Here is a 14,514-nt window from a genome sequence, read left to right as displayed (position 1 = left end):
TTGTGTGTGTATGGGTGAGAGAGTGAAATAGACAGCATGAATGTGTTTCAATACCAATATACAAGTCTCTGCTTACTGACTGTGTGTGTGTGTGTGTGTGTGTGTGTGTGTGTGTGTGTGTGTGTGTGTGTGTGTGTGTGTGTGTACAACATAATTTACAACATAAACATGACCTCATTCTGAAGAAACCTGCAATGTAGAACCTGTTTACTATTGGAAAAAAGTTTTCATTTCTGGTTGACTGGCAGCTGATTCTCTCTCTCTCTCTCTCTCTCTCTCTCTCTCTCTCTCTCTCTCTCTCTCTCTCTCTCTCTCTCTCTCTCTTGACTTTCATGCTGTTGGATGTGGTGAAAGTTGATGCAGTGAGGAAGTACAGGCTTGGCTGATCAGGTGTAGAGTAAAACATTATGCCTGCACACAAAACACTTAGGTTTGCTTCTCACTATGGGCTCAACCTACATGTAACTAGGAAGGTCACTCTTACACTTCACATTATAGAACACTGAACTGTCAGAAGTCAGGAAATCTGCCTCTAATGTTTATACATTGCTGCTACAGTGGCTCCTGAGAACTATGGTTTCCAATTCAAATTTTAATGCATCTGCTGCCCTCTGCTGGACAGAGATGGGACAGCAGAGAGGTTGCTTTAAATTAAATCATTTCGATATATTGTTACTAATGGTTGTCTGGCAGTGTGGGCAAAGAAAAGATTTTAAGCTATTTTGTAAGATACTTGACTGTCAATGCTGTTTAATTCAGAATTCAACATCAGTTTTAAATTCACTCACTGTTTCATTTTCTCTCTGTGTTTAGGTGCGGAAGCACATCACAGACCTGTACGAGGATCTGCGAGATGGACACAATCTCATCTCTCTGCTGGAGGTGCTGTCAGGAGTCACGCTGGTGAGGAAACACATATGGAGTCACCACACCTACACAAACATGCCCTGAAATCCGGCTCAGTACACTTCTGTATGTGCTCGTGAAGTTACTCATAAGTAGCTGGAGTTTTAGACACGAATACATGTGCTCTTATAGCACATCACTTTAACATCCTCTTTCACATGGTCAGGCATGACGGCACAGATTCATAGTGACCCCCAGCACAGTGCAACGCTGATGAGCTCAGCATCACTTTCCTTCTTCTTTACCCTAAAGACTGACTGCAGAAACTGCAGTGAGGTCTTTGGGTTGATGGATGGATTTTAATCGAGTTACTGCTCGCTCTGAATCACCATCTTACTGCTGCACACGCTCAAGTCCCACTCCTCTCTCTCTCTCTCTCTCTCTCTCTCTCTCTCACTCTCACTCTCTGTCTCATTCTCATCTACTCTTCCTCCTTTTCTCTCTCTCTTTCCTGATCATTTCTTTCTCTATACTACACATGGAAAGCAAAAGCAAACTGCTTGGCTGTCTTCATGCTTTTGGTTTACTCCTTTCTCAGTTGCATTTTAATTTGCATTATTCTTTTAATCTCTCCTCTCCTCTCTTACCTTACTCTTGTTGCTTTTGTTCAGCATTTCATTTTTCATCCCTCTCTGTTGTGATCAGCACAAAGGCGGGTCAACTCTGCAGAAGCCGTGCCTGTCTCGCGCCCCTCCACTCATCTTGCTGGGTGGAGAGGAAGAAGAGGACAGAGATCAGGGAGTATGTGTGACCCCAAACCCTTTCATATCTTAGACCTGCATAAACACACCCACACACACACACACACACACACACACACACATATCCTGAAGCTGCATGTGAGTGATGTGCACTTAACCCCATGAAATATAAAACTCTCATTATGGAAATTCTTATGGTATATTACGCTCATATAAAGCGTAATCCTTCCCCCCCCTTTAGACAACTTTAGAAAGACAACTTTATGGTGGTTTATTTGTACTCATAAGTCAGACATTAACATAAATTCTGCATGCTATAAAACTATATGAATGTCTGTGTCCAGTGACAGAGAAGCTTCACCCACAAGATTATATTCATTATTCATACAACAGCACACACTTTAATGTTGACTTTTATCTGCACAGTTTACACAGGAACTGAAAGTAGCCTAAGACATTTGCAGTTGTGTGCAACAGTTTGCATCCATTTAGGATAAATTGACAGAGACGTATTTAAGACTTTTCAACACTTTTATGGTTAGGAAAAACATTTAAACAATTACTCAGTCAACTATTAGTCTTACACTCAACCCAGAAACCATGGGGATACAAATGTTAGCATTATTTCTTTGTTAATTTTAATTTTTTTACTTTTTATTTTTATTTATTTTTTATTTTATTTCTTAATTAACTGCCATACGATGTGTAGTCTGTAGTCAGTGTCTGTGCTTATAGCTGTCAGGTCTAATACCTGCATATTTACAGTGCTGTTAGATCCAGCTGTCACTGACCTTCAACTACAATCGCATGAGAATTTCCTCACACATGGAAAAAGTAAAAGTACAGCTTCGAATTATTTACAGAACAACATTAAAAACTCTTACATTTTTATTAAAGCAAGATGGCAGAGGTTCACAAAGACAAAGATGTCTTCCCGAAATCACCCAATGATTTTATCTACAGACGGTAAATTAGTGTCACTTACACAAAGGGACATGTGAAATCATGAGCTAATGCTGACTAACAACAGCTGGTGATACAGTAGGATGACAAGGACACTGATGATGCACTCGAGCTAAGCACAAATAGCTGGCTCGCTGTCAAACATCCTTGATAAATACGGTTGTAATAAGAGATGTTTGTGCTTTTTTGTTTCATTTAGAATATAATTTGCATTTTACTGATACATGTATACATCTTTCCTTGAAGGTGCCTGATGTTAAAAAGTCACCAATCTGACACCAGTATCTGATTATTAAGAAATGTAGTATTGTTGGAAATTGAAATATAAAAATCGAGATGTTTAAGATTTTCTTCCTTGAAATAAAATGTCAAATATTAGGTGAAGGAAAAACTCAACTGAAGTACAGATAGTTAAAAACTAACCATAAGACCACTAACAAAGTGTTTATACTTTACTTCTTTATCTCTGCTAACTTCTAGTCAGTTCTTGAAAATATGTTTCTTGATTATAATATGGATGGATATTAACATGAAGGACTGACTGATACACATCCTGTATACACATAATGGTTAATATTAACTGACACTTTCTAAGACTGGATTTGGGTAAAGGGATTAAAAAGAATACCTCAGCCAGCCACAAGGTGGTGTTGTTTTCTCCCATGATGTCAATCACATTGTGTTTATGTGGCAAAATATAACCTTTACCTGTAGTTATTTTTATTTTGAATGACTCCTATATCTTCCAGTAAAATAATCCCATGTAAAGAACTAAAATAGTGTATCAGCACTATGTGTCCACTTTGAGGCAGTAGGGTACTTGCTCAAATGCCTCTTCTGCCCCAGTCATGGAGCTGATGCTGTCCATGTGCTCAGTGACATCTTAGGAAAGTTGTTCCCACTGCTGAAGTGATACTACACCTGCATTCTGCACCCAGGCCACTGCATCCATCACCGAGTGTGTGTGTGTGTGTGTGTGTGTGTGTGTGTGTGTGTGTGTGTGTGTGTGTGCACCTCAGCGTGGCTTTCTTGCTTCCTTTCAGCATATCTGATGTAATTTAAGAAAGTGTGTGAGCTTGTGTCTGTTGTTATGAAACATGAACTCCACTAACTAAAGGCCATCAGAGTGTGTGTTAGTGCATGGAGTGATGACGAGTTTTGAGATTTAATCCTTCCTGACATTTTTTTGTACTGACCGGTGATATCCTTAAACCTTTGCTCTTAATCTCTATGCTTCTATTTCTTTCACTGTGTTTGGATTGCAAAGCAACACACACTCTCCTTTCCCTCATTGCCTTTGAGCTGTAAACTATAAAAGCCACATTTTTATTTTGCATCCATCTCTGTTTTTTTTTCAGCCCAGAGAAAAGGGCCGCATGAGATTCCATCGACTGCAGAATGTGCAGATTGCCTTGGACTTCCTCAAACAGAGACAGGTATGAGAGAACCACACAACACATGAACTCCATGTCCTGCTTGGTGGTTCTGTCTGTTTAAATATGTCATTACATTGCATTTGCTTATGATATCACAGCTCAATCACCTTGCAGGCAGCAGGGTGCCTGAAAATGCCTGCTCCTTAAAAAAAACCCTAGCAGGCGGTTAACAGTCGAATAAGTTAGTGGCAGTTTCCTTTAGAAGCACTGGATCTTCGGATTATATACAATAATAATAATAAATACAGATTTTAGAATCTAAATTATTTAGCATCATATTAATGTGCATTTTTGCTGTCTGTTTTTAATAACGTTACATTGTTCATTGAAGGTCAAACTGGTCAACATCAGAAATGATGACATTACAGACGGGAACCCAAAGTTAACCCTGGGCCTGATTTGGACCATCATCCTCCATTTCCAGGTAAATGTCTTTATTTTTTCTCTTCTAGTTACTGAACCGATGGCTATTTGCTCGGTCTTTGCCTGGAAACGTGGAGTTGTTTACGTATGGAAATGCTTAATTTCAGTTTGTTAGCCAGCAATGTCGACTTTTCTTAGTAACAGCTGCAGGGATGTGATGCCAATAATGTAATTTTTTTTCTCACTGGACATGGTGTGGAGGAGAGGGTAGAGCAGATCGTGGTGGAGCTGAAAGTGAATTAGCTTGCAAAGAAATTCACCTACAGTGTAGAGTTTTAACACGAGCCTTTAGGACCCTGATTATGTGTCTCTCTGCCTATATATCTGACTCTGTGTGTCTGTCTGGTCGTGCATCTAATCTGTCTGTCTGCATCGGTTGTCAGGTGTTATCTCTGTCTGTTTATCTTTATATCTGTCAACCTGCCTGTGTCTGTATGTCTGTCTGTGCAAGCCTGTGACTGCTTATGTATGTTTGCTCGTGTGAGTCTGTCTCTGTCTGTGTGTCTGGTTTTGTAAGTGTGTGTGGGCTTGTAGTTGTTAGAAATGATAAGTGAGGGTCACATCTACATATGGGTTTGTTACAGAAGCACTGGCCCAGTTCAACAGAAATTAATTACCTATTTACATCTTTATTAGGAAGTGACACAATTTCTGTATTAAGGAAAGAGAGGGAGAATGTAGAGCATTGTGTCTTCATTAATATCTTTCCATAGATTAGTTGTGAAATCCAGAAACTTGCAGGTCTGATAATGTATTGTATCAGACACCGAGGATCTTTTTTCTTTTTCGTTTCACCATGGTGCATTAGATATAAGGTATGTGCTAATCATGTGATTTTATGGAAAAGGCTGGGTTTTTTAAGCACAATCCACTAGAGGGTGCTGTGGATATCAAAGGCGGGATGATGTCACAAGGTGACATAGGGAGCCGGTTGCTATGGAGACTGTGTTTTATGTGACTCTGCAGACATGATGCAGCAGAGGGGGCAGGGGAGGAGGACACTGGAAAGAGGGATGAAAGGAAAGTCCCTGGGCATGAAGGGATTGAGCAGGGTTACGTTGGTGATCCTGTGCAGTTCTGAGTACAGTGTGCTAAAGTTTTCTGAGATAACCTGTTTGAAGAAAGAGCTTGCTTGTATCAAAATATAACCCCTTTATTCATTTGTACCCCTGTATGATATACATCAAAACTGTACATAAACATTGTCATTCCTTTTTTCGTATGATCCAGTACTATCATCCGACAGTATCACTACCATCAGCTAAATTAAACGCCGCCATTCTTCTATTTGTTACTTGAAACCTTTAGGCATTCTACACTGCCACAGGAGGCTAATCATCATGTCTCTTTCACTCAATTTGGGACACGTCCCCTGGATACTACCACTTCAATTGAGGCTAACTCTGGACCAAATTGTCCGCAGTTTGTCCTCCTATATCCAGTGTGAATTTTTTATTACAATTTCAGAGTTGCTAATGAGTCAAATGGAGTATTTGTGTACAGATAAGGTTCTGGGAGTGTAGTTCTCCCAAAGGAGCTGTTAGATTAGGTGCTGAAACGGTCAGGAACAAAACTGTCTACTCAAATGGAAGTAATGACACTGCAAGAGGGTCAATCATTAGATTCCTCTGGTCCGAATGCTTAGGAAGGTTGACATAATGTGGGCCATGTGAAAGGTTTGGCTTGGTGGGAGGAGGGCATTGAAATAAATGCCTGTTCACGTTACTAATTTAGTCGACAGTTGTAGATATTCATTAGATTAACAGTCATGCCACTACAGTATGTCTGTGTATCTTAAAACCAGACTTCTTTCCTGCATTATGTTAACTAAACCCTTGCACAGTGGGTTATTGCCATTTGTTTGTTGATTAGCAAGTATCTTCTTCTAGATTACTCAGCAGTTGCCCAGACTGCTTGTATTTTTCTTCCATGACTTCCTGTTTCCTAATTCCTTTTTCTTTTGCTATAATAGAAATTGATTTCTCAGCTCCACTGAAGGCTCTAAAATAGAGAGTATATAGAATATTTAAAATATTAAAGCTTTCTTGTTCACTAATTTATTTTGTTTCCAAGTGTGTGTGTGTGTGTGTGTGTGTGTGTGTGTGTGTGTGTGTGTGTGTGTTTGTGTCTGTGCATGTGAAGCTCTGAGCTCGCAACAGTGAGAACAAGTGCGAAAGCAAGGGAGAGGGAGGGACAAGGAAGCAGATAGGAGGAGAGAGAGGAGCGAGGGAGGGAGGGAGGGAGCTACAGCAGCAGCAGTGTGTTGTGCGAGGCTGCAGCAGACTGGAGATTAGACTTCTGTTTGCCGGCAAGGGAGAGAGAGCAGCCGAGTTGCCCAGCGACAGAGCGAAAAGACAGGCAGAATACTGCTACGGGAGCCCCTGGTTTCTCTTCATTGCAGGCCTTTGGAGGATCACCAATGGGATGCATTCTTAGGATCACAGGATTGCTCACCCCAGCAGGCACACACACTGCTCGTCATACAGACACCTATATTGTCTGATTCAGTCGAAGCTCCAGATCAGTCATATGCATCGTGTATGCATCGGCTCAAGCGATGGCACTCTTACTGCTTTCTCTTTGATCGTAACATCTGCAGTTGTCTACAGTCATCACACATATCCAGGAACTGGATAGATTCCCTCGTGTTCCCCTGTACAGCACTTCATCCAGAGCGGGTTGAGGCAGTGAGTACAGCTGCTCTAATTAGATTCCTCAGCCTGTAAGGCCAACGGCACAAGGGAGTGGCAATCTGCCTGCGGAGGAGAACATCTTCAATGGAGAGACAAAGAGGAAACGGGTGGCCGAAACTAAAGTCGACAGATAGCATAAAGTGTTTTACGGGATTAGTCATAGCCTCAGTTACCAGCGTTGGGGGATAGTGAGTTGTGTGTGTAAACCTCTTTTTGTGTTACCAGTGCATGCACGGTTGTGTAGTCTCTTGACTCATAACGCTCTCTGCACTCTTTATTGACATAAATGTCTTCTCTCCGTGCATGTGACATCAGTTACCGTGGCAGTGGAGGCAAGACACTCTGTTCTCCCTCCTCCCCTTGCTGCTCTTTAATGTCTGGAGACTGATCCAACATTGCACGCCTCTGGAGCCTCACACATACACACAAGGGACTCTGGGAATTAAAATGCTAGGCGGTCATTGGCTCTGATCAACAGATCACCCAAATCTAAAGGCTTAGCTAACACATCCATTCTGCTGAACACCAAATGATCAGTGTTATGCTATCTAAAAAAAATTATGTTAGAATACTATTGCAACTACTATCACAACTACTATTGTTACAACAGTCCTCAAGTCGGACCATCAATAATAAATGCTAGTGGAATCAGGGACAGAAGAACACTTTTATTGCTCCCTGGAAATTCATTGCGGTTTGTGTTTCTTTGAGAGGCAATAATGGGAACCTTTTGCCATTCTGGCAGTCATGCATCATGTATCTGTCATGTGTGTACACATTCTTGAGAGATAGCTTGTGTGTATGTCTGCAGCTCTTTCCTTGTTGTTACTAAGGAATATCTGCAGGAGGATATTACATATCCTAAGCTAGCCAAAATTGTTGTGCAGGAATCTCTGCTCATGAACTCATAGCTTATGAAATGCTCTAGGTTCTGGTCTAGGAAGAGCTTGACTGTTGACTTCTCCCAAAAAATGCACTGCATATTATCTACATGGACGGGATCAAGGAAAAAAAGAGTGGTTATACCAGATGGACCAGACTGTTTTATAAAGAGAGGGGTTTACATTTAGTGCTGGAATCCTTGAGACTTGCAAAGGTGCCAAACAAATGTTGTTGAATGACTGAAGGGTTGACTGCAGCATTGCTTGTCTGCTGAGCACGAACAGGCAGAACAGATACAGTACTGACTTCCACAGGTTTAACATTAAGCATTGTACCTGATCTTACCTTTTTTGAAAAGGTATTAAATTACAAGTTTTTGGTTCCTGGCTACTGTTGTATCTCATAGTTTTTGTGCTGAAAATGGGAAACTCTCTTGGTTGTGTAAAGCAGCCTAGAGAAACAGGGCCAGATGGTGCCCTTCCTCTCTCACCCAAGAGGAAACTGCGCTTCAGGAGAAAGCGCAAAGTGAAAAACATGCAGAAAGAGTCTGAAAAGAAAGATGAAGTTGGAAACATTAGTCTTACAGGGGAGGCCATTGTAAGTCCCACAGATGATGGTTCAAACAAACTAAGATCGAACACAACAGTGACTGAAACTCCTACCCAGGTTGTCCTAGTTCCTGGTGTAGCACCTATCATAGGCAGCACAGGGACATTGCGAGGAAGTAGGGTGGCTATTCTATCTCCTGCTCCCAGCCCAGCATGGATGGGGACGTTCCATCACGGGTCAGAAGAAAAGGTGACTGAGCAATCCCAAACTAAATCAAACCTGGGCAGCATGACACCCGGAGGAGGTAAAGTCTGCCGGGTTCAAGGCAGGGTTCAAGGGGTTCTTGAGAGACCCTGTATTTTAAGTGCCAAAAGTGGGGAACTGGAGATGGAGAACAAAGATAAAAGTAAATGTAAACTGTTTGTTGATGATACATCAGAAATGGACAAGAAGGGCATAGTTCACATTCGGGAGGTTGATGGAAGGCTTTGCGTAGTCCGAACTGTGTACCCAAGAGATTACGGATCCCCTTTGTGGCATAACCAAAATGTGGAAGTGCACTCAGGCCCACCTGTTGCATCTCCTGTTATTGGTGGCACTCAGAAAGTACAGGTGATGGAAGAAGAGAGACGACCATCCACAGATAACGTCATCAGCAATCCAAAAATTGCTGTTGCTCAACCAGAGAAGGGATTTTGGTTGGACAGCCATACTCAATGTGCAGAAGTTCCTGGTCCTTTGCAGGATCCCCAGTCTTCAGGTTATGCCAGTGACGTGCCTATTACCTCTCCAGACATAGCGGGTACGGCTCACACAGACTGGGGAAGCTCTTCTGAAGTGCTGAACACTTCAATATTAGAGAGTCCCATCTCCCCGCCAGAGAAACCATCACAAACCCCTTCCCAGGTCAGACACATTTGCTAATTCCCCTCTTTCTTGGGTAGTACTGATTATGGTAGTAATGATGTATATATTGTGAGCAACACATGTTGTGTTAAATAATTTTCTGCCTGAATTCCCAGACTCCAGAACTGTATAACCTTACTATGCCTAAAATGAAGCAGACATCTCCAAATACATCCTGGCGACTTTCCATGAGCTTAATCATCACTGAACAGTAGTTTTTTCACCCCAGTGTATTGTCTCTTTTACACATTTCCATTCTGCTGTTTTTATCACGCCGTCCACAGCCTTCACTGTCGATATTGACATATTATCCAGAGTGACGTATTTTATATCGTAAAGTATTGCAGTATTATCTCCAGGGATGTGGACAAATCAAACAGTTTAGCTTGCCTGCCACGTAGTAAAAGTTTCACTGACTGAGCTAAAGAGTGTTCGGTATTGCAATGCTGTAATTTGTGGTGCACTAATTTGGTAATGAACAGCAATATCTGTACCTGATTCTAAAAATATCAACTGTCATACATGGGAGCTAATTTAGGCGACTAGTAAGAACATTCTGGCATCAACCAGATCATGCCGTAGTTGTGTAGTGCAGCAAGTAGAGGGATGTGTAAAGCGTAGTGTCTGCTATAGTTCAACCTTCAGAGTACAGATAAAACAGCCTGCAGGCCAAATAACAGCCTTGGTTTTGTGGAAGGAGTTTTGTCTTTTACTCTCTGTTAAACCTTGGTGTTTGGTAGGCAACAATAAATAAAACATCTAATAACATGTACACAAAATCTGTTTGTCCCATGCTACTGATATAACCACTCTTACTCTGATGTGAGCATTACTTACATGCAGATACATCAGTTACTTTATATGCAGCCTTTCAAAGTGCATGTGACACACTCTTCTCTCCTTATCAGGAGCACTCAGGAGGAGAAACGATGGGTTTTGTTACAGCTAGAACAATGTCCTAATGGCCTATTGTTTATCAGATGACTGATCCTTAACCTTTTCTGGCTTAGTAATAAGCTAGCATTAGGTGGTGATCATTTTCACGTCAAGCAACTTGTCTTTTTTTGGATATCGCTGTGTGAATAGAAGTTCAAACACATGTTCTTGACTGCTTTGCCTCGACACTAACAGGGTGTATTTGTGGAGCAGATCAGTATGCCATATTCTGAATAGTCTTTGCTCTCACACTCTGTATATCACTTTTCCCCACATCTAAAGGGCAACTGCAAGCAGGCTTTCTCAGGGGGGCTAGTCTATTTTCATTTTTACCTCACTCTATCTCTTTCTTTTTGGATGTGTTTGGTTTCTCTTATGTCCTCGGCCTCCTTGTATATTGTATGTCCCAGCTATCTCTACAAATGTGTACAGATTTTCTTCCCAAGGCATCAGTGTTTGTTTGTTTGTTGGTCTCAAACCCTTAGCGGTCTGAATGAAGGTGCTCAGAGGGTTTTGCTACCTTTAACTAGATTTCAGAAAGGTACAAAGCCTCACCTGCTATGACATATGTGATGCAAGCAGTGTGGAAGATGCTAGATAACAGCTTTTCTCACACACACTAATGCCCCACATACAGAAGGGGGGGTATGTATACTGTACATAGCTATAAAAGATAACGCATTATATGTTTGCTCTATTAAAGGATAAACTAACATTTGCTCTTTTCTCTCTATCTTCATCTCTGATAATTCATCCTCTTATACAACCCAGAGTCTTCTCTCAAAGTTTTCACACTCTATTATAGGGTACTTAAGACTGATGATCCAGTGTTTTCTCATGTGAGCATTGCTGACATTTATATACGTCATTAACTGCTTTACGTGCACTTTTTCCCCATCTTTTCAAATTTTGCGGAGTCCAGAATATGATCAGGCTAACTGAAATACTTACATGTTCTGTCTTTGAACGGACACGTTCTATATGTTTTCTGAACAGACGAGGAGGAAGGGGGAAGAAAATAAATATACATTTGTAGGGATTGCTAAATAATAAAATGTATAAACATGACACTGGAGGGTGTGATTATAAATGTACTGTCCGGTGATTATATATTGATTAGGAGGTTGTTGTTCTCAAATTAGGAGGCTGTTCATACCTTTCTTGTTGGAGCATCATAATGATTTTGCTGTATATGGTACACCGCATTATAAAAGATTCCTGACAGGATTCTGTACATGCCCATAGACTTCTATTATAAGTGATATCAATCAGCTTTTTTTGTCTTTTCTCAGTACAGAAAGTACAAATTCCTGGCTCTAGAAACTGCTTATTTGTTATATATATAATGAACAGAGATAAGGTTAAAAAATAAAGTCAAAGTATTCTTTAGGATTGCTAACGTTATCTGTATAAATGTCTGTATTGAAAATAAAGTAAACTTGAATTTCTGGAATTTAATGTCAGAATGTCTTAAAGGTGACGTAGGTTTAAGTTGTGTCTATGACATACTGTGTGAGTAGAGTGAGTAGATAAATAGCAGTATACTCTTTTTACTTTAAAGCCTGGTATTTTGCCCTGCAAGAAATGTGCTTTGCTAAATAGAGCAGCCTCATTTCTCTCAGGCTCTAGCGTATAATGACCTGAGACTTTGTAAGCAAGTAAGTACGACTTTTTATTCTTTTCTTTTTTTTCTGCCATGTGATTATTTTTGGATTCAAGCTTTCAGGCAATATGAGATATTTGTAGTAATGCAGAAATACCATGATTATATAGAAAACGCTTTAAGTCCACAAGTGACAATCCTGTGTAGAAGCGCTTGAAATGAAGATAGAGTCTATCCCAAATTTGCTATCAATACAGATTGACCTCATCATCTTTACCGTAAGGTACGGAGACTATACGGATTCTGCCTTCTCTCTCTCTTGCTTGCTCTGATTCCCCAGAGTCGCTAGATATCTTCTGTTCTGAGTTTCGGTTTGCTTTGTGCTGGCACTGGATAAGTGTGTAGAGCATGAGAGAGGGATGACGAAGGAATACAGATGAAGTGCACCAGGCACAGGACGACACTGCATTCCACCTCCTTTTGTCCAAACAGAGAATTAGTAGAAAATGTGGGGGAAAGGAATGTGATTGATTGCTTGTGGACTTACAGTACTCAGCAGAAAGAGAAATAGAGAGATTAAAAAAAAAACAGAACATGTGATGGCAGTGCCACAGAAGAGATGAAAGGCACTTATTTATGCCTAAAGTACCAAAATCTCCCTGTGTGTGTGTGTGTGTGTGTGTGTGTGTGTGTGTGTGTGTGTGTGTGTGTGTGTGTGTGTGTGTGTGTGTGTTTGTGTGTGTGTGTGTGTGTGTGTGTGTGTCCTAAATAGGCCTAAAGTCAGTTTCTTATTTTCTGTTTTTATATTTTGTGAGTATTATGAATGTTGTTATTTTGGCTGCTGCTTGTTTGGGGTCAACAGAAAGTATTACAATTTTATTGAATGTCAAAAATAATAACAAAAAATTGACCTAAACTTAATCCAATCTGTAGCGTCTGCATGATTACATTTTCTTGCAGAGAAAAGAACAAAACCCCAACAAAGAGACTCAAGACTCGATTTAATTAAGAGTCTAAAGGCTGTTATTGAATTTTGTTAATGAATGACTATTCTATGCTAAATTTAATCACACAACTGTAACACTCACTATCAATGACAGAGGTCTGTCTTTCTCTATTCTATTTAGTTTTATCCAACGTTTCACTTCTAGAGTTCTAAAAAAGCTATTTGTTATTTCATTTTCTAAAGGAACATTCCTCACAGTTTCATGGTGTCCTTGGCCACTGGGTGGCATTTCCACGATTTTTAACCACTATATTTTATTTTTAAATAAAGTGTTTCTGAAAATTCAACAGATACAAATTACGTTCTCAGCCTCCCATATTTGAGAGCTCAATCATCTGTTTTTTCCCCATCAGATCTCAGAGATCTATGTGAGTGGTGAGTCAGGAGATTTGACAGCCAAGGAGAAGCTTTTGCTCTGGACTCAAAAGGCCACTGAGGGCTACCCTGGCATCCGCTGTGTCAACTTCTCCTCCAGCTGGAATGATGGGCGCACGTTTAATGCCCTCCTGCACAGATACAGGTACGTACAAGAGCCTCACACACACACTCACACACAAACACTCATTTTTTATTTTGATAAAGCGACAGTCATGTCATCATACCAGCTAGAGAGCTCTCAGTATTCACAACTCTCTTCTGTTCATTGAACATCTAGGCCAGACCTGATTGACATGGAGCTGGTGGCACGGCAGAGTAACCGTGACAACCTGGAGCAGGCGTTTGAAATCGCAGAGTCACTAGGGGTGACACGACTTCTGGATGCTGAAGGTGGAATTCAGTTTTTTTGGTCTGCCTTGGTAGACTTGTAACTGATGTGTTATACTTTAATGTTTAATGGATAAGGATCAATATAATGGATTTATTATTATTATTATTAGTTGTAGTAGAAGTGCATTTGCAATAATGCAGCTAGTATTTAATAATCTATACTCTTTCTACTTTCTGTTCTTCTCTCACTAGATGTGGATGTACCATCGCCAGATGAGAAATCAGTCATCACGTACGTGTCCTCTATCTATGATGCTTTTCCCAAGATCCCGGAGGGAGGAGAAGGCATTACGGCACAAGTATGTGCAGTGATCTTCCACACCTAACTTCCAACACACGTGCAGTCCTTTGTTTTTTTTTATTCCTCACATTTATTTTTTTCTTTCTATTCTCAGGAGGTTGACCAGCGATGGGCAGAGTACCAGTCGCATTTTTCCTCATTGCTGCAGTGGACGAGGCAGCACACGGCCCTCATGGCCAACAAAAACTTCCCCCAGAACCCTGTGGAGCTGAAGGTATGTTTTTACGGCTTCGGATTTCAGATGAGAAAAGTGAAATGAAGATCTGAAGATATTGTAGTCACAATAAAATTAGAATGGTCACAAGTATCTGGAGTGCATGTAAATAAAATTAAAACATTACTCAGACATCATGGCTCAGGAAACACCATCTGGGACTCATTTTTGTGTAAGTGTAAATGATGAAGGTAAAATATGATACTCAACATTTCCTTTTTATTCAT

At 40.6% G+C, this 14,514-nt stretch overlaps 1 protein-coding gene across 33 annotated transcripts in view; it reads left to right on the top strand.

Annotated features, from left to right (window-relative positions):
* Positions 1–14,514, top strand: part of macf1a (microtubule actin crosslinking factor 1a) — a 155,493-nt gene that overhangs the window by 64,986 nt on the left and 75,993 nt on the right. For 9 of the 33 annotated variants that reach the window (XM_047807948.1, XM_047807937.1, XM_047807953.1 and 6 more), the window contains 8 exons: positions 814–903; positions 1,552–1,647; positions 3,929–4,006; positions 4,338–4,430; positions 13,358–13,524; positions 13,660–13,772; positions 13,965–14,071; positions 14,168–14,287. In XM_047807948.1, the coding sequence (XP_047663904.1) occupies positions 814–903; positions 1,552–1,647; positions 3,929–4,006; positions 4,338–4,430; positions 13,358–13,524; positions 13,660–13,772; positions 13,965–14,071; positions 14,168–14,287 (864 nt within the window). Of the gene's footprint in view, positions 1–813; positions 904–1,551; positions 1,648–3,928; positions 4,007–4,337; positions 4,431–6,739; positions 9,460–13,357; positions 13,525–13,659; positions 13,773–13,964; positions 14,072–14,167; positions 14,288–14,514 lie in introns of those variants that run through there. The other 24 variants (XM_047807950.1, XM_047807954.1, XM_047807949.1 and 21 more) reach the window with 5 other exon arrangements.

Source organism: Tachysurus fulvidraco, chromosome 24, assembly GCF_022655615.1.
Source record: "Tachysurus fulvidraco isolate hzauxx_2018 chromosome 24, HZAU_PFXX_2.0, whole genome shotgun sequence".
Taxonomy (NCBI): Eukaryota; Metazoa; Chordata; class Actinopteri; order Siluriformes; family Bagridae; genus Tachysurus; species Tachysurus fulvidraco.
Note: the sequence above shows the minus strand (reverse complement) of the source record. Positions and strands in the feature narration are given on the sequence as shown.